General features: G+C 52.6%; 1 protein-coding gene across 4 annotated transcripts in view; it reads right to left on the bottom strand.

The window, feature by feature from the left end:
• The window catches only part of Stk10 (serine/threonine kinase 10), a 108,016-nt gene that overhangs the window by 3,438 nt on the left and 84,182 nt on the right, over positions 1-20,396 (bottom strand). For 3 of the 4 annotated variants that reach the window (XM_015492618.2, XM_015492619.2, XM_015492616.2), the window contains exons 13-18: positions 17,106-17,198; positions 13,844-13,973; positions 12,258-12,382; positions 10,601-10,789; positions 10,045-10,170; positions 6,511-6,624 (exon numbers count right to left, since the gene is read on the bottom strand). In XM_015492618.2, coding sequence (XP_015348104.1) covers positions 6,511-6,624; positions 10,045-10,170; positions 10,601-10,789; positions 12,258-12,382; positions 13,844-13,973; positions 17,106-17,198 — 777 coding nt within the window. Of the gene's footprint in view, positions 1-6,510; positions 6,625-10,044; positions 10,171-10,600; positions 10,790-10,815; positions 12,160-12,204; positions 12,383-13,843; positions 13,974-17,105; positions 17,199-20,396 lie in introns of those variants that run through there. The other variant, XM_048815483.1, reaches the window with a different exon arrangement.

Here is a 20,396-nt window from a genome sequence, read left to right as displayed (position 1 = left end):
AGCCTGTGTGAGGTCCTGGGTTTCATTCCCAGCACTACAAAAAACAAAAACTAAAACACCACAACACAAAACCAAAAATACTCCAAAATTACTTCTGGGCTCTGTGTACAAGATAAACATCAAACATAAATGGATTTTGTGTATTTTGTGTTTAGTCTCTCATCCTGTCCCCAGTATATCTCATTATACATATGCAAATATTCCCAAATCAGAAAGTCTAAAACACCACACTCTGGTCCCAAACATTTCAGATACAGGACATGCAACATGTGGTGGTGAAGCCGGGACCCCATCCACACCTGTCTGGCTGCAACACCACGGCTCATCGGCACTGCTCTGTTCCACCTCCTCTGTGCCAGCTCCTAAGGCCACGTCAGCAATCCCCTCCCTGCTGTGAGTCACATGGCAAAGGCAGTGGGCTTCACAGGCCACACAGTTTCTATTCCAACTGCTCAGCTGCCACCGTGGTGCCAAGTCAGGTACAGACAAGGCATAAGTGACCAAGTACAGCTGTGCTCCAGATGTGGCCCTCAGGCAGCAGTGTGTGAGCACCTGCTTCAGGGAAGCAGTATTATGTACATTTTACAATTGAAAAGGCAAGGCCAGGCGTGGTGGCACATGCCTGTAGTCCCAGCAGCTTGGGAGGCTAAGGCAGGAGGACTTCAAGTTGGAGGCCAGCCTCAGCAACTTAGCGAGGCCCTCAGCAACTCAGTGAGACTCTGTCCAGTGGGGATGTGGCTCAGTGGTTAAGTGCCCTGGGTTCAATCCCTGGTATGAAAGAAAAGGCAAAGTTCAGGGGTTGGGGGAGGGGGCTTGACTTGTCCCAAGGCCTCATTATGAGTTAACAATGATCTAAGCAATGTGTATTTACCCTACCAGGTGTTCTGTACTTACTTGAAAGAAACCTGAATTTTTCTTTTTTTCTTTGTTTTTGGTACTAGGATTGAATTCAAGGGCATTCAACCACTGAGTCACATCCTCAGCCCTATTTTGTATTTTATTTAGAGACAGGGTCTCACTGAGTTGCTTCGTGCCAAGCCATTGCTGAGGCTGGCTTTGAACTTGCGATCCTCTTGCCTCAGCCTCCTAAGCCCCTGGGATTACAGGTGTGCACCACCACGCCTGGCTGGAATCTGAATTTTTAAAAAAAAATACTGCAGAGTATACAATCATTTTCTCAAGGGAGGGGGATCAAGGCTGCTTGTTGGAACACAAGAGCATATAAGACCACGTATTCCAGAATGTACACCGTCGCCCCCTGGTCATTCCAGCAGCAGTCCAGGGAGCTATTCACAGAAGAATTCTACAAAGCATTCTGCAGAGGCAGCCTCCCCAGGAAAAAGCCAGTGCTAGCACCCCAGCCACACACTGGTGCCTCCCTAGAGCCCAGGCCCCCCACAAGGCATCCAGGTCCAAGAAAGCTGCCAGAGGTCAAGAGATGGTCATTTTCACTCTCAGGGTACCGATGCCCAGGTAGGAGCACAGGTGAGAGCTTACTGCCTGAGGCCAGGGTCCACTCTTAGTAGCAGGAACATTATTTAAATGTCAAGTCCCAGGCAGCTATGGCTACAGAAACCCAGGAGCCTGGCCCGCCAACAGGAAGGTCTGGCCTGGCCAGCTTCCAGCCAGAAAGCTCCTATAGCAGGAAGGGAAGCCTTGATTCAAGGACCTGCCAGGCTACCGTGTGGCAGAGGTGGACAGCTGTCCCCTGTCCAGACCACAGGCCCAGCAAGCAGAAGGGATGCCTGATGCCTGAGCAAACCAGGACACATGGGGACGAGATCAAGCGCAGTCAGGGCAGCTCCTCTGAGTTTAGGAAGAGGCGTGTCCTCTGCCGTGGGCTGGTGGTTTTCTTTGTGTTAAGATTGTATAAAACTGACCTCTCCACTTAGAAAAGACCCCACTGAGGCCCCGTGGTGGCTCGTCTTACGTGACAACTTGGCGAGGTTATGGCACTCGCTGGCTTGGCCAAACACCAGCCCAGATGTCACCGGGAAGGTGTTTCAGGTGTGACTGACGTTTGAATCATGAACCTTTCAGGAAAGGCAGATATCTCCGTAATGTGGGAAGGCGCATTCGGTTAGTGGGGCCTTCAGAGAACGGAAGAGGGAGCTTCGCCTCCAGACTCCTGGGCCTCAGGACTGCACCTGCCACTCTTCCCAGGGCCTCCAGCCGGGGCCCACCCTGCGGACACCACGGTCACCAGACCCACAGTCCTGTGAGCCATTGCTTTCCTTCCCTTTCTTTCTTCTTCCGGCTGTAGAATGACACAGTACTTTTATTCATTTATTTTTATGTGGTGCTGAGGGTCGAACCCAGGGCCTCACACGTGCCAGGCAAGCGCTCTGCCACTGAGCCCCAGCCCAGCCCACGTGAGCCATTAAACAAACCAACGTGGCTGGCCACAGGTTCTGACGTCGCTGGCCATCAGGAACTTCTAGAAAGCAGCACTTAGAGAGGAAAAGTGGGAAACCCCCACCTCCCTGATCCCATTCTGGTGTAAGCCACCATCATTTCTGGTGCAGGTCACCACAGCAGTCTCTGCCCGGGCCTCTCCCTCCACCTGGGTCCCTACAGCAGCAGAGCCTGCCCGCCCAGTCCTCGCCCCAGGACCCTTGGGAGCATCCTGTCACACAGAATGAAAGCCAGGCCCTGCCCAGGCCCCACCCCTCTGGCCCCAGCTCCTGTGGCCTGGCTCCACCACTGACACTCGGCTGGGCCTCCAGCCTCCTCGTGGCCCCTCAACCACGGCAGGGCCTCGCCTCAGGGCTGTTGCTCTTTCTGCTTCCAGGGCTCGGAGTGCTCCCCCCCCCAGGTGGGGAGCCCCTTCCCTCTGACCCTCCCTCAGGCCTGTCAGTCACCATGCCCTCCAGAGGCTTCCTGCCCACCATCTGAGCCCCCACCCTCCCTGGTTCCCTTCCCTGCTCCTTGCCCTCTGCAGGGTCAGCTCCCTGAGGGCCGGACCTGTTTGTTCCCTGTGGGATCCTCAGTGTGAAAACCCTGCGGGGCACTTAGCTCGTGCCCAGGAAGAATTTGTTGCATGGAAACAAGCAGCAAATGAATGACCAAGCTAACGATGGCAGACCTCGGTGACCTCATGACAGGGGCAGGGGCAGGGGTCCTCAGAGCCCAGGATGGTCACCTGCACAGTCTAAGCCAGGGTGGCCAGCAAAGGCCTGTGGGTACTGAATTCCTGGCAAAGCAAAAGGAACGGTTTGGGCAAAAGCCCAGCAGAGAAGGAGGGCAGCATCCATGCTACTGGGAGCTATTTAGGTTCTGAAGTCACTCAGAGCCAGGGTGAGACTCACAGGTGGTGAGGCAAGAGCAGTGGTTCTCAAAGTGTGGTCCACGGACCCCCTGGGGAACCCTTTGGTTGTGGGGACCGTTACTGAAGCCAGAAAGCTTTTCTGAACAGTGACACATAATGTACCCTTTTCACTGTTTTCACATTTGTTCAAATAGTGCAAAAGCAACAAAGGGTAAAACTTCTGGAGCCTGAAGAGAAGGTAACACAACAGCACCTCATCACCATGTACACAGAGCTAAAAAAAATAAAATGAAATAAAGTGTTTTCAATTTAAAAAATAAAGCTGGGCTGGGATGTAGCCCAGTGATAGAGCACGAGCTAGCATGAGCAAGGCCCAGGGCTCCATCCCCAACACGGAGGGGAAGAAAAAGCCAATATCCTGGAAACCGTGCCGAGCACCAACAGGAAGGCCTACCTTCAAGTTCGTGTTCTTTAGGGACATGGTGCAGCGTGTGGGCTGTGAGCCGAACCGTCTGCTCTGTCGTGGAACATCATCTTTATTTTTAAAAATGACTAACTGTGGATGTTTAGCACACACTTCCTTGAAAAGGAATAATCAATTCAAGGAAAGGAACTAATAGTGTGCACAGGATCTGAGCACTCCAGCAAAATCTAGAACTTTGGAAAACCGGCATCCACCAGCCTGAATTTGATATTGTCTCAGCACTTAAAGATCATTCCAATGAGGTCAGCAGTGATATCAATGGACATGACTTTTTTTTTTGGTACTGAGGATTGAACTATGTTGGTGGCCATGCAACCAGGGCTGAGGCTGGGGCTCAGCAGTAGAGCATGCACGGGGCACTGGGTTCCATCCTCACCAACACATAAAAATAAAATATTGTGTCCACCTAAACTAAAAAATAAAATTAAAAAAAAAAAAGAAGAAAAAGAGGGGGCGAGGAGGAGAAAGGAAGGGAGAAGAGAAAAGAAAAAAGCGTTGTCGCATTCTGGTGTTTTATCAAAGAATATATATAATTATCTGAAAGGCTATTGAAACACCCTCCCTTTCCAAACACATATCGTGTGAAACCAGATTTTCTTCATAAACATTAACCACGATAATGTATCTCAACATGCCGCTGCCAAGAAGAGCCCAGCTATCTGCTTCCAACTGGATAGCAAATAGACTTGCTGAATGTACAACAAGGCCAATCTTCTCTCCAATCTAGTTTGGAAAATGTGATCATTTTCACCAATATGTTTTATTTATGTAAACATGTAGTATTTATTATTTGTGAGTAATAAATATACTTTTTAAATTCTCAGCTAAAATGCTAAATATCCATAAAGATAAGCCCAAAGCTTTTGGGGGTTCTGAAATACTATTTATTTTTTATTTTTGGTACTGGTGATTGGTACTCAGTACTCAACCTCTGAGCTACATCCCCAGTCCTTATTTATTTATTGGTATTTATTTATTGGTATCTGGGATTGAACCCAGGAGTGCTTAAACCACTGAGCCACATCCCAGCCCCTCCCTCCCTCCCTCCCTTCCTTCCTTTCTGTATCGGCTATTGAACTCAGGGGCACTCAACCACTGAGCCACCTCCCCAGCCTTATTTTGTATTTATTTAGAGACAGGGTCTCACTGAGTTGCTTAGCGCCTCGCTAAATTTTTGAGCTCAGCCTCCTGAGCTGCTGGGATTACAGGCATGTGCCACTGTGCCTGGTCCCCTCTTTATTTTTTGAGACAAGGTCTTGCTAAGATGCTTGAAGTCTCCTAAGTTGCTGAGGCTCGCCTTGAACTTCTGACCTTCCTGCCTCAGCCTCCCAAGAAGCTGGGATCCCAGGCAAGCACCACTGTGCCTGGATCTGACTGACTTTTAAAGTGTCTACAGGTCCTAGAACCAAAAGACTTGAGACTCACTGGGCAGGTGTTCACATAGTTGGGTGCCAGAGGGTTACAGGGGCAGGAGGGTGATGGGGGTGGGCGGCAGGAGCTAGCGTGAGTTAGAGGGCAGTTTGAAGAGATTGGGGTGGGGAGTGCAGCTGCTCAGGACGGCAGCAACAAGGGACGGAGACAGGGCCTGCTGAGCTGCTGAGGCTGGCCTTGAATGAAGGAGGATGCAGTGCCTGCCCAGCACACTGGGGCCCTGGATTCCATGCCCAGCACCGAAAAACATAAATAAATAAATGAATGAATAAATAAACAAATAAATAAATAAATAGAAATACAAGACCAAAGGAGGCCAGGTGATCTGGATGCAGAGGAGCAGGAAGCAGGATTCCCTGGGTGACTCCTAGGATTCCCTGTCCTCCTCCCCCTCCATGAGGGTGGGGACCTACAAAGACCATCCCACTCCTTACAAGGACGGAGACCACTGGGGAGCCTAATCCCATCACATGGTCCTATTTTGTTGTTGTTGTTGTTTTGTTTTGTGGCACTGAGAACACCCAGGGCGGGGCAGGTGCTAGGTCAGTGGTTGGTCACTGAGCCACATCCCTAGCCCACATGGACCTTCTAAAACAGTTTTCTCCAGCTGGTGGCAGAAAGGGTGACAGACTTGAAGCAAGATGAGGCCTTGCCCTCTGGCAATGGAGGGCCCAGGTGGAGGAATGCAGGCGGCCTGGAGAGCAGAGAGCAGGCCCAGGCTGCGTCTTGCAAGCAAAGGGGACCTCAGACCTGGAGCCTCAGTAACTGGAGTCTGTCAAAACCTGAATGAGCTCACAAAGTGATTCCTCCCCAGAGCCACCAGAGGACAGCCCTGCCCAGCGGAGCCCTTGGCTACAGCCCTGGGAGACCCTGAACAGATCACCATGGGGCAGTAAGCGCTGTTGGCCACATGGCCAAGTGGGTGGCCTTTTGGGTTTGGTGGTGTTGGGGACTGAATGCTGAGGTGACAAGGCCAGGCAGGAGCTCTACCCTGAGCTCCCCCCCCCCCTTCCAGGCCGTGGCCACCTGTTACACACACTAGAGAACTAACTCAGAAAGTGACCCAGCCGGGCAGATTCCGACCTGGTGACGCCTACAGGCTGGGCTCTGCGACACGGGGGTCCTCCAGCCTGTGAGACAGAGCTCAGCAGAGGCTCTGGACCTGTGTGGCAAGGAGGCTGCCGCTCAGAGGGGGAGCCCGCGTGGTCGGCCACCACAGCTTGGAGAGGTCCCTCTCAGACTGCAGACCCACTTTAGGGACGCCACAAAGCAAGACTCCACCAAGGGACGGAGACCTCTGCTGCCCCTGTGGCCGCCCCACCTGTACCTTTTTGCGCGGCCGCAGCTTGTCCCGCCACTCCTTTAAGTGCTGGTTGTGGCTCTCGTCCAGGGCCTTCAGCTTCTGGGCTTCATGCTCCACCAAGAGGTGACATTTTTCATTCTGAAACAAACGCCAGGCAGAACAGGTGTGGCCATCAGAAGGTAGGGCATGGGGCGCGGAGGCCGCGGTGAGCGGCTGGTGGGCGCCACCTCACTGGCTGTCACTTCTTCCCTGGTTTTGAGGCAGGTCTTGCCGGGGTGCCCAGCTGGCCTCCAATCTGCACTTCTCCTGCCTCAACATCCTGGTTGAGCCTGGCCTGATCCAGGGTTCTAAAGTGTCTGCCGGAAGCCCCACTGTGCCCCACTGACCTCCAGTCCTTAATCATAAGCCTCATTTATATATAACTGTATACACGGAAACGCATGCGCACCAGAGGCGCCCGGGAACCTTACGCGTTAACGGTATCTGCTCCTCTCGCTGCCGGTGGGATGTGCAGCGAGGCTGGTGCTTTGTTCATTGTCTGAATTTTAAAAAGTGAACATATGGTTTAATAAACCAACAAAACTCTTAGCCCTACACATGGCATTCGCCCTGATCCCACCACACGGAGGCCCACTTTTAGATAGACCTGCTGCCCGGCTCTGCCCGCTGTGGCTCACCCGAGGTGCGATTCCAAAACCCCGCCCCCTCCAGGCTCGACACTATGAGATAAGCCTCTTTGCAAAGAAGAGTATTATGCATAACATTTTTTTACCTTAAATCGGTCATCTTATTTTTTAAAAAATGTTCGTAGTTGTAGATGGACAGCATGCCTTTTTTTTATTTGTTCATTTTTTTTGTAGTGCTAGGATGGAACACATGCGAGGCAAGCGCTCTGCCACTTAGCTACAGCCCAGCCCTATGCATATTTTTTTAATACTTTTTTAACTGTAGATGGACAAAATACCTTTATTTTATTTATTTATTTTTTGTGTTGCTGAGGATTGAACCCAGTGCCTCACACATGTCAGATAAGGGCACTACCACTGAGCCACAACCCCAGCCCCTGCACATAATATTTTTAATACCTAGAATATCTCACAATATGTATTCATCAAGTTTACTTAAACATTCCCTTATTTTTAGCCACTTGGGTGGCTTCTGATTTTCACTGTTATAAATGACACCATATCGCCAGGCACGGTGGTGTACATCTCTAATCCTAGGAGCTTGGGAGGCTGAGTCAGGAGGATCGTGAGTTCAAAGCCAGCCTCAGCAACTTAGCTAGGCATTAAGCAACTCAGTGAGACCCTGTCTCTAAATAAAATACAAAATAGGGCTGGGGATGTGGCTCAGGGGTTGAGTGCTCCTGAGTTCAATCCCTGCTATCCCCAATAAATCAATAAATAAATATGGGCTGGGGTCGTTTGAGTCTCAGCACCACATTAAAATAAATAAAATAAAGATATTGTGTCCAACTACGACTAAAAAAATCTAATAAATAAATAAACAAATAGATAACGCCATGTAGAACCTGTGCTACAGGCTGAGCTGTGTTCCCCCAAATTCATGTTGAACCCTAGCTCTTGAGGTGGTAGGATCTAGAAAGGAGGCCTTTGAGAGGAGGGTGAGAGCGGTCAGGAGGGTGGCCCCGGTGTCGGCATAGGAAGGGAGGCCGGAGAGCTTGCCAGCGGGGGTGCGCATGCTCCCCCCATCCTCTTCTTTCCCCTCTCTCTCTAGCACTTGAGGTCACAGAAGAAGGTCCCCTATAGGCCAAGAAGAGGACCCTCACCAGCACCTCTCCATAGGTGCCCTGAGCTTAGACTTCCAGTCTCCAGACCTGCGAGAAATGCTCCTTCCTTCCTTCCTCCTTCCTTCTCTCCCTCTCTCTCTCTCCAGCCCCAATTCCCAAGCTTTAAACCACAGAGTCTGCAGTGTTTATTTTTTCTTAGGAGCTGGTGTCTCGCTTCGTTGCGAGCCGGTTGCCAGCGCAGTGGCTGTCACAGGCACTAACCTACCACCACTAAGTGCAGACGCCTGGCTGGCTGGCTGGCCCAATAGCCCCCAGCGCCCAGGTCCAGCCCCTCCTGCCCAGCCTCCTGAGAGCTGGGAGTGCAGGTGCCTGCCACCAAGCCTGGCAACAGCGTGCCGGGCAAGCGCTCTGCCACGGAGCCCAGCCCCAGCCCCAGCTAGGGTGTTCCCTCAGGGCAGTCCAGGGAGACTACAACAACCTGTGTCATGCATGACTAAAAAGAATCGATTTTTAAAAAGAAAAAAAAAATCTGTGTGTATAAATATATGCTTACGGAAATTATATAATCATTTTAATGATATCACATATTAGGAAGTACATATAATTTATGGATAATTCTTACATCATGTATCATTTCCTCAGGAGAGAGTTCTGGCAAAGGATAAGGGCCACGGACCTGGCTGACTCTTCCAAACCCACCTACACTCTATTTTTATTTATTTTTTTTCCTGTTTTTTATTTTTATACTGGGGACTGAACCCCAGAAGATCCTTAACACTGAGCCCATTTTATATTTCATTTGGAGACAGGGTCTCACTAAGTGGCTTAGGCCTTGCTCCATTGGCGCGGCTGGCCCGGGGCTTGGCTGTGCCTGAGCAGGCACGCACTCCTCATCTGGGGGTTCCCACTCTCTTTCTGAGCTGAGTGATCTGCTTTTCAGCTCTTCCCAGGAATCCCTGGTTGGCAGAAGCAGAAAGTTCCCCTTCATTCTCTGCAGAATCTGTCTTGCTCCAAGGCGCTTCTCAAGCAGAGAAAAGTACCTTTATGCAGATACCGCAGTTCCACTGGGTGCGGAAGCAGAACCCTTAGGGTTCTTATTTTGGGTTTCAGGCTAATGGTTTGTGGGAGTTTAGGAACCAGCTAGTTAGAAATAATCCTCCTAGCAGCCCGGTGACCCCCACTGCTCAGCCTTCACAGGGGTTCTCAGCTCTCGGTGCACCCCATGAGGCAGGGATGGGAAACGGGGTGCGGGAATGCGAGTGGCTTCACTAAGCCTCACAGACGGCTGTAGCAGAGCCCCTGCCTGGCAGGCTCCAGTGATGTGATGCTCCTCCCTGCCTCTCCAGAAGCTGCCTGAGACATTTTTCTGAAGCCCAGGGCTCTCGCAGTGTGGCAATGCCTCACTGCACCACAAGGGGGCTCCAAGTACCAGCCCGTGGCACTGGGAGCCTCCCGCAGGGAACCTCTTCCTGGCTTGCAAATAACCCTGAGCCCCGGGGCAAACCCAGGGGCCAGGAAACCTGAGGAGGCCAGGGGTTTCCACAGGAAAAGAAGTCAGCGGAAGTGTCTTTCCCAAACACAGTGATGACTGAGAAACCTGCACATGCCCCCTGCCAGACCCTGGGCAAGGCACCGTCCACTCCACCATCTCCTTCGCAAGTCCACACCCAGTCCTGCAGGAGAGGCATTGTCACCCGCCCCATGGCCACCTTTGGGACGTGAAACGCAGGGCCTAAGGGGGTGACTGCACGGCAGGCTGGGTCAGCCCGCCTGGCTCGGAGACAGGCATGGGGCGGGGGAGGCGGCACCTGCAGCTGCTGCAGCTCACTCATGTTGCTCTCGCACTGTGCCATCATGTCCCGCATCTGGTTCTCGTGCTTGTGTTGCTGCTGCAGCCTCTCAGACTTCTGCCTCTTCTCCTCCTGCTGGGAGAACTGCAGGAGAGTGTGGAGCCTCAGGGCCAGCCTGGGGGACTGCCTGCACAGCCCTGCCCAGCAGCACCCACTGCTCAAAGTCCTCTGCCTGGGTGAGGACCCAGCCCCTGCCCTTAAGGAGCCCCCAGCCTCCTGGTAGGGACCTGACAGGGCAATGTGACCAGTGCCAGGGCAGGTGTGCAGGCCCACGCCCAGGGCTCCTGCTGGAGGAGAGGAAGGGCTCACCAGCAGAAGCTGGAGGAAGGGTGGTGACAGCCTGCAGCTCGCACCACGCTGCCTCTGTCCAGCGGGCTGATTGACCAGGGGGCTAAGGAAGCTTCCAGGCCATGGCTTGGTCTTGCGTGCCCTCCCAAGAGCTGTGCACATTTTATCCATCCCCCGATCCACAGAGGCACTAGGCTCTACCACGCTGGGCCGGTCCCAGCCCCACCTGCTTGATCTTGTCGCGCTGCTCAGCGGCGCTGCCCCCGCCGTTGATGTGCAGGCTCTTCTTGTACATGGCCATGCGCGTCTTGCCCTCGCTCCTCTGGATCTTGGGCAGCCGCGCCTTCTCCTGCTGCTGCCGCACCTTCAGCTGCTCCAGCATGCGCTGGTTGTAGCGCTGCATCTGCTCCCGCTCCTGAGGGGGACACAGGGACGAGCGGCTGAGGTCAGCTGAGCTCCCGACATGGTCAGAGGCCACCAGGCTCACCTGGGAATCCCGGGACCATGTGGCCAGGATGCTCAGCACAGCAGGGCTGGTGCTGGTTCACTCCTAATAGAGGGCATCTCCTGCACAGCCCCTGGCTTAGGTGGGCTGGACTTTACAAAACAGGCAATAACCTGCACTCAGCAGAAACCACAGTTTGCAACATGAACTTCTCTGGACTAGTGATATGCTGTCTGTCACACTCAGGATGCTGTCAAAGGCGCCGATCCATAGCTCCCCAGCAGGTCACTCCAGGGGCAGTGACCCTACCGCACACTACTGCAGGGTAGCGCCCCTGTGCTGGGACGTCGAGGTCAAGTGTAGGGGGTGCACTTCCAACCTCCGGTGCTCTAACTTGTGGTGATGGACTCACAGGGTAAGGGAGGAGCATCGGCAGTGCTAAGAGTGCTGGATTCTCACCAGCTAATGGACGATGGTGCGCCAGCATCGCCTAATGTCTCAAAGCATGGCACACACTAGAGGGGACAGGTCACCATGGTGTCACATATAAACTTACATGCACTCATCCGTTCATTGAGCAGTGCTGGGGATCGAGCCCAGGGGTGCTCTACTACTGAGCCACATCCCCAGCCCTTTTCATTTCCTACTTCAAGGCAGGGTCTTGCTCAGTTGTTGAGGCTGGCCTTGAACTTCTGATCCTCCTGCCTCAGCCTCTGGAGCCGCTGGGATTATAAGCATGTGCCACCACACGACTAAATTTATATTTTCAAGAGCCTTAACAATTTTGAATTTCCCCCTTCCCCTGATACCCACTTGCATTTCAGCAGTGCCCGGGCACCGGCTGCTCAGGAAGCCTCCTGACAGCATGCTGGCTCCATCTGTGCCCGAGATAGGGAATGGGAATCAACTTCAATGGCTGTGCATCCAGACCTTGGTTTATCTGACACTGTCCCTACTAAGGGGACTGAACCAAGACAACAGCACAGATGCAGAAGGCGCTCTGGTCACAGATCAGGGGCCCTTGCCAGGGCTGGGGGCTCTTCCCAGCAGAGGTGGCTTTAAGGGGAACCCTGAAAGTCTTCTGAGAAAATGCACGGGAGAGAGGAATAGAGAAAATGGAGAGAGGGAGAGAGGACAGAGAGGAAAGAGGGAAAAGAGAAGGAAGTGTGAGAGAGGACAGGCACCATAGGGTCGACGGTTAGCGAGGGAGCTGCGGGGGCCATCTGCATCCCTGCGTGGTTTCCAGATCCCCAAGCCAGCACCCAGCGGCCCTGGAGAACCTCCTGCAGCCTCACCACAGCCACACGGCTCCCCTGAGGGCACAGGAGGCGGCCACGCAGCCCAGCCTCACAGCCCCCAGACCTGCACAGGAAGTGGCCACGCAGTCCCCCTGCAGCCTGGCCTCGCAGCCCGCGACCTCCAGCTCCCCGAGCCTCACCTTCTCGTGCTTGCGCAGCAGCTGGTGCCGCTGGAGGAAGTACTGATCTTTGAGCTGCTGCTTCACCAGCTGGTGCTTCTCCTGCAGCTGGTGCTCCTCCATCTCCCACAGGGCTGCCTCCCGGTCTGCAGGGACACGCCACCCACCTCATGAGGTGCCAGAGGCCACACGCATCTTCCCCTCCTGCCCCCGTCAGGCCTTCTCCAGCTGATAGCCGGCCTGCTGAGGTGACGTGCCACCACCTCAGCAGACCATGGTGAGTCCTGGAAGCTTCCTAAGGGAGGACAGCCTAAGGGAGGACAGCTCCCAGCAGCCCAGCGCAGCAGGAAGGCCACGGCCAGGGTGCCCATGGGCGCGTATCTGGAGGGCTGCACCTAGTCAACGGTGCGTTGCTCATGCCGTGTCTCCATGCATCTCCCACAGAGGCCCTCCCATCTGCCCGTGACAGAATCAGGGTACAGCACAGATGCCACATCCGCAAGGACACTTCCTCCCCCACATACAGTGGTGCCCTCTGGCAGAGCTGAGAACTGGGGCCTTGAGAGGCGCGTTGTTCTGAGTCAGAAACAGGAGAGCGGCCTGGCACCCCGCTGGGCTGGGATTTGGGGCGGAGAGAGAAGCTCTCTAGCCTCAGTTTCCACCTCTGCCAAACTGCTCAACTCTACGCAGGGGAGGAAACAGCCGCGGAGGATTTTTTGGTGGTGGTGGTGGGGTACCAGGGATTGAATTCAGGGGCACTCGACTACGGAGACACATCCCCAGCCCTATTTTGTATTTTATTTAGAGACAGAGTCTCACTGAGTTGCTTAGCACCTCGCTAAGTTGCTGAGGCTGGCTTTGAACTCATGATCCTCTAGCCTTAGCCTCCCGAGTTGCTGGGATTACAGGCGAGCGCCACCACGCCCGGCATGGAGGATTTTTTAAGTACAACCTGACTGCATCTCTGCTCCAGCAACGGGCTCAGAGGGAGACGCTGTGAAGGCAGCACAGGGCGAGAAGCGCACTGTCCTGAGGAAGAGGCCCTCCAGACCAGAGTCTGCTCGTGCCTTGGCCTGGGGCTTCCTGGCCTCGAGAACTATGAAAAATTAATTTCTGCTGTTTGTCAGCCACTGATCCCTGGTATTTTGTTAGTGCTGCCCCAGAAGAGGAGGCCACTCAACCCAAAACTAGTAACTGCGACATTTAGTTTCCTCGTCTATAAAAACTGGGATCACCGCAGGGCCTGGCTCCCAGGGGTAAGCTGAGGGTCCCCCGAGATCAGGTATGAAGGGGGACTAGCAATGGCCTGGCAGAGCGTCACTCAACACGCGAGGAGGAGAGGGGGCTCAGTACTGTCTCTGCCACCCCCTTAATGCAGCTCACTAGCGTACAGTGGCCTTCGCGCTGCGTCTGTGTCCTCCTCTTCCCTCTGCCCCTGACTTCTGGAACAGTGTCAAGTGGTGTGAGCAGGAACTGGCCCCTGGTCTTGTTCCCGATTTCAGTGGGGGCTCCTGACCTCACTGTGAAGGAAACCTCTGGCTTTTCTTGCCCAGGGCTGGGATGTCCAGCCACAGTAGCTCTGCCCAGAGGGCGCCGTCCCCGCCCACCTCGAAGGAGCTCCTGCTTCCTGTTGAGACACTCGCGCTCCCGGTCACAGATCTCCCGCCGGTTCTCGGCAGTGAGCCTCTTCATGGCCAGCTCCAGGTCTTCCTTCTGCTTGGCCAGGAAGTCCCGGTCCTGTGGGGAGGCGGGAGCGGACCTTTACCTGCCTCAGCTCGGGCCTCTCACAGCTCATTCTGGTTCAGGAGGGACATCAGCAGGACCCGAGAAGCGTGTTTAAAAAACACGAGAGGGGAAGTCGAGGAGACCCAGAGACGCAGCAACCACCAAGATGTGGGCTTTCTTTTGGATCTTGGAGCAAACAAATTGTTCAAAAAAAGAAATGGTTTTCATGAAGCTACTGGTAAGGCAGATGCTGAGTGGATTGGAAAGAGATGTTGTTAGAAATCAGGGCTAATTTTTGTTTGTTTTTGGTCCCATGCACTCTACCACTGGGCTGTATCCCCAGAAGGTAGGAACTTGCGTCGGTGGCTATTTTTGTGATGTCTGAGATGTCTACAGGTATGATGTGATACGACATCTTAGATTTGAGTCAGAATGACACGGTAGGGTCAAGGAGTGAACGAGTGGACGATTATTTAGATTGAGTGGCAAGTATGTGGGGACTCACTACACCATTATAACCATGCCTGTCTACTTTCTTAACTACTGTTTCTAATTAACACGGTAACTGTACACATTCAGGGGCACAGTGTGGTAATCAAGTTCATGTATTCGGTGCACAATCATCAGCTCAGGGTAGTTAGCATTTCCCTCTCCTTAAACACATATCACTTCTTTGTATTGGTATCCTGCCAAAATAACAAGTAAGAAAATAAAATTTAAGTTTGAAAATTTTAGCCCAGGAGGGTGAGGCAGGAGGATGGCAAGTTCAAAGCCAGCCTGGGCAACACAGAGAGACCCCGACACAGAAAGACCCTGTCTTAAAATAAAAATAGCCAGGGCTGGGGAGGTGGCTTGGTGTCAGACTGTGTGCCTCGCATGCACAAGGCCCTGGGTTCCATCTAGTACTGGGAAAAAATTACTGGAACCCCATAAGAAGGAACTAAAAACCCAGGCTACTCTTATCATCAGGCTAGCAACTGTCCATGATGTACCAGTTCAAGTGCATCCACAGCAACTGTGTGATTGTTCTACAGAAGTCATTAAGGAACTGAAGAGGTGCCTGCAACCCCGCTCACAGTGGCACAACCCACGAGAACCAAGTATTCACTGCCGAACAATGAACAAGCAGAGCGCAGTATCAGTTCACCACGAAATATCAGTCAGCCATAAAAAGAAAGGCTGTCACACGCAAGAGCCTCGTGGACCCCGAGTCCACTACGGACAAAGTCACAGAGACGGGGCTGGGGTGCAGCTCAGTGGGGCAGTGTGTGCTGAGCAGGCACGAGGCCCGGCGTCCACCCCAGCACCATGCTGACAGACCAGCACGGGGAAGGAAAGGAGAGGGGGTTCCAGGCGGGGGCGGGGACAATGGAGAGCTACTGTTTACTGGACAGGCTTTCAATTCCGCACTTAATGCCACTGGGCACTTCCTAATAGCAAAGAGGGCAAATTGTGCTATATGGATTTTACCAAATTTCAAAAATGACTAAAAAGGCCTCTCCATGTCACAATGTGTTTTAATGACTGAAAATATTTCATGGTATGGATATACCTTAACTTATTTCCCTAATAAGTAACAGGTTATTCCCGGGTTTTCTCTATTGAAATGGTGCAGCTCTTCACTCTCTGGAATCCCAAAGTTTCTGAACCTGTGTGCTGACTTCCTCAGCAGCTCCAGGAGCAGAAAAGCCAAATTACAAGTTATGCGAATCTTTGAGGATTTTGAATATATATATAGTTATATAGTTATATATATATACATATATATTATAGTTATATATAGTTATAGATGGACACAATACCTTTATTTTTTTTTAATATTTTTTTAGTTGTAGTTGACACAATACCTTCATTTTATTATTTATTTATATGTGGTGCTGAGGATGGGATTCAGTGCCTCCCGAGTGCTAGTTCTCTCTCTCTCTCTCTCTCTCTCTCTCTCTCTCTCTCTCTCTCAGAGCCTGTTGGCTTCACCCTCACCAGCCCTGTGTTTTAAAAAGTTAGTTTTAAAAAACTGACACATACTAACTGTACAAAGTTCAGGGGTGTAATGTGAAATTTCCATACATGTATGTTTTATGCAGTGATCAGGTCAGAATAATTATCTCCATCACCTCAAATATTTCTCTTTAGGGTGAAACATTGAAAATCCTCTTTTCCAGCTATGTTGAAATGAACAGCACATGGGTACTGGCTACAGTCCCCCTGTGGGGCAAAAGAACTCACGATGTGCTCCTCTTACCTGACGGCTGACCAACCCCCCCCACCTCCGCCTCTCTCCTGTGCGCTTTTGTGATCTTAGAGCCTAGGGAGGGTTCCAGGGTGTCCCAGAGAGAACATGGAGTCTGGAGTCAGACAGTTTGAGGCCTTGCCTGCCTACTGTCACCTCTGCAATGTCACCTCTATGAAGCCAAGTGGGAAAACGAAGAGCCCTGGCCCCAAGTAAGCCACAGACTCTGACGTTGTCACATACACAGCCTGTGTCAGGAGCAGAATGTGCTGAGACCCCACCTGGCAGGGAACCGGGGCACTGGAGCAGGGGACGAGGGCAGGCTGCCAGGCTGGGGAGGGGCAAAGTGGAGCTGGGGGGCGGGGAGGGAGGTCTTATGGGCAAAGGGAGCCACAGAAGATCTGCAGGGGGAGGTGATGTGACAGCCTGGGAATTCCTGTGCTCACACGGGCTGGGGTGAGAAGCAGCTACAGGGGAGCCACAGGAGGCGTGTGTGTGTGTGTGTGTGTGTGTGTGTATGTGTGTGTGTATGTCCTGCTCAGGAGGCTTGGAAGGACCAGGGAAAGGAGGCTCAGGTGCAAGGCACAGGCTTCCGCCTGCCGGCAGCGGGGAGAGGCGCCCTCAGGATGGTAGGGCCAGGTCTGGGAGACAAGGGTCTAGACTCCCACGGCCCTCAGCAGGCAGAGGGAGATTCTGGGCTGGTCAAGGTGAGGTGACATTCAAGCCAACGACCCCGAACAAGGCAGAGGGGCTTGGGCTGGGGTGTCTGGGGGGTGGGAGATCCCTCCCAGCAGGAGGGTGGCAGTCAGGGAGGGCGGCATGGGGAAGGGGTCAGCTGGGGGGACGGGCTGGCTGGCATTCAGAACAAGAGGCGGCCTGGACAGGGAGGGCGGCCACCGTTCGGGCTCACTCACGAGAAGCTGCTTCTTCTGCGTGTGCTCCTCCATCTTCTGCTTCAAGCTCTCTTTCCGCTGCTGTCGGGGGAGCTTCTCCACCTCGCTCTTGGCCTGCAGACGGAGCGGCCGGTCAGAGCACTCCTGGTGTGGCTACAGGGCCAGCAGGCTACCAGCCAGGTGGCTCTACGGGCCCAGCCCCCACCCACTCCAGCCACTCCTGGCCCTCAGGTGGCACCGCTGGCCTGGCCTGGCTGCAGCTGGCCCCGGCCCCCGGGCTCCTGGGCTCCCGGACAGGACAGCTGCTGTCTCTGGCTGCCTGGTTTCCATCCCCCTTCTTCTGGTGACGCACCTCATTTCCTTCAGGGAAGTTTTTCTCACACTGTTCCCTCTGAAGCCTTTTATATATTTTTTCCTAATTGCTCTCAACATGTGAAATAATAATGTCAACAAAGACGCTGTCGATACCTGAGATGCCAATATCAACATCTGTATCAAAATGCCTAGCAAGCGCCTGCTCCCGGGGCTCGGGTTCCCTCCCCGAGCCTGAAGGCTTGCACCATGGGCCGCACACAGGGCCCCGCTGGTGGAGCTGCATGTCTGTGCCCCTGGCCTCAGGACTGACTCTGGGTCAGCACAGGGCCCTGCAGGGCCAGGACATTCCAGGACGTTTGCTGGGACAACTGGGGAGGAGCTGCCTCCTCTGTGGGGTGCTAAGTCGTGGGCAGGTGGGTCACTTGTGGTGCCCTGGAGGCCCCGGGGGACAAAGGCAGTGCAGGGAGGCAAGGCCTTTTCCTCCTCTCGGTCCCTGACCTGCCTGGTGACCTAATAGAGGAGGTGGCTAAATGTCCATAAGAAACCACATGCTTCCAGCCCCAGAACGAGGCACCAGGGCCTAAGAACACTGGAGAAGTGGGCTGAATCCCAAAGAGAAGAAGGCAGGACCGGGAATCCTTACGGCTGTGTGTGGACGCACACAAGTCTCTGGTTCAGCCCTGAGCTGGGCACCAGTGAGAGACAAGCAGAGCAGGAGAGCAAAGGCTTTGGAAAACTAAAGCAAGATCGAGACTCCACCCACAGCAGGGAAGTCCTGAGCTGCTGCTAAAAAGAGAGAGAAGAAAAGAAATTTATATGGTTGTGAGATGTCTGCAATGTAACTGAAGCATTGTAATATAAACACTAAATAGGTGCTCAAAGAGTTAAAGGAGTATATTAAAACACCCTAGAACAACCACTAAACATACATAGATGTATCCTTTAACCAAATAATGAATTAAAATAAGATATTAAAATACACCTGTAATCCCAGCAACTCAGGAGGCTGAGGCAGGAGGATTACATGTTCAAAGCCAGCCTCAGCAATTTAGCAAGGACTTAAGCAACTTAGTGAGACCCTGTCTCAAAATTTAAAAAAGGGTTGGAGATGTGGCTCAGTGGGTAAGTGCCCCAGAGTTCAATCCCTGGTTTAAAAACAAACAAACAAACAAAAAAAACCAACTTTCCAAAAAGTTAACAAATCAAATCTAATAATATATATATATATAAAAAAGGAAAATAACATAACAGGCTTATCCCAAGAATGCAAAAATAGTTCAACATTTGAAAATCAAACAATTCAATTTATAATACCAACAAACCAAAGAAGAAAAATCAATCACATCAGCTGACATATGAAGCTATTCAACCAAAGACAGCATCCCTTCATGAAAAAACCCATTAGCCAAGTAGGAACTTCCTTAACCTGTCACAGAACTTCCACAGAAAACTGCCAGTAGCCTTGACCCTATGATGAAATACTAAACCCTTTCCCTTAGGACTGCCTGGACAAGGCCAGGGTGTCTACTGACCTCTCTATTCAACACCCTACTGCAAGTCCAGGCCTGCCCAGAAAGCATCAGAAAGCACATAAATTTAAAAGGAAGAAATAAGACAGTTTCTGTTTACAGACTGTCTATATGAAAAAATCCCTAGGAATCCGGGAAAGTTTTTTTAAACAGATACTAGAATAAGTGAGTTTAGCCAGGTTGCTATTTACATAGCATTTACGTTGTATTGGGTATTACGAATACTCTGGAGATGACTTACAGTATATGTGGGGATGTCTGTAGGTTCTAGGCAAATATGTCCTCTTACATGAAGGACTTGAGCATCCTTGAACTCTGGCACCCCAGGGGGTCCTGGCGGCAGTCCCCCAGGACAATGAGCAATGCCTGCATATTTAATGAATGACGTGGTGAAGCCCTGTGCCCAGCCCACCTGGAATTACAGAGGCAGCTCCACCAAACAAGAGAACCACAGAATCCAAGCAGGCAGGCTGGCCATGGGAGGGACAGAACAGGGGTCTTACTAAATGGCCATGTCCTCCCTCCTTGAAAAGCCACCAAAGCAAAGCCAGGCCTTATCTTTCCACGAAAATTTTTAGAAGAAAACCCCTGCCACCCCCCCCAAAAAAAAAAACATTTAAAAACCCACGTCTGGGGCTAGGGATGCAGCTCACCCGGCATGCCCAACGTGGCAAAGCTAAAGGAACCCTGCGGCTGAGCGGAACCCCAAGGATCAGACGCCACCTGGCCTGAGTTCCATGATAGACTTAAGTCCCTGGCTGGATCCTGCCCAGGGGAAACTCCACCACCGTGGGGCTCCTGCACAGATGCTGGGGCCTGCAGCCAAGAGGGGCAGTTTCTCTCCTCCCCCACAGCCCTAAGCACTGCTGCCCACCTCCACAGGGGGCCTCAGGCACAACATGGATAAGCACCATTAAAACAAATCAATATTCATGCAAAAAATCATGAATAAAATCCCAACATTTTAAATAGAGACAGGACCCAGCTCTGTGGGGGGGGCCCAGTCCCACGGCCCCCTCACCAACACCAGCCCTGTCAAACACGGCCTGTGTTGTAACAGCCAATACTCTGTGTTCATGAATGTTTTGCATTCATTTTTACTTTAAAATACAGCATTAGAGCCTTTTTTTAATCTTGATTGCTGAGGTTTTTGGGGGGTGTGGGCTGCTGGGACTGAACCCCGGGCCTCAGTGTGCTAGGTCAATGCCCCAACACTGTGCTGAACCCCCATTCCAATTACGAGTGTTTTGAGGCCCCTGATGTCCAGCCAGACCCTTGCTCGTCTTAGCCAGCCCTGTCCTGCTCTGTATGGCCTTGGCTCCTGCAGCCAGTGGCCTGGGGCCCTGGGAGGCACCACCTGCAGCTCCCCCAGTGCAGTCTGAGACCACGGTGAGCTCTGGGAGGCTGCTTGTCCCCTGCTCTCTGCTGAGATTGGGACTGGTGTTCCTGTGTGTGTGTGGGGGGGGGC

The sequence above is a fragment of the Marmota marmota genome, unplaced genomic scaffold (genome assembly GCF_001458135.2).
Source record: "Marmota marmota marmota unplaced genomic scaffold, marMar, whole genome shotgun sequence".
Classification (NCBI taxonomy): Eukaryota; Metazoa; Chordata; class Mammalia; order Rodentia; family Sciuridae; genus Marmota; species Marmota marmota.
Note: the sequence above shows the minus strand (reverse complement) of the source record. Positions and strands in the feature narration are given on the sequence as shown.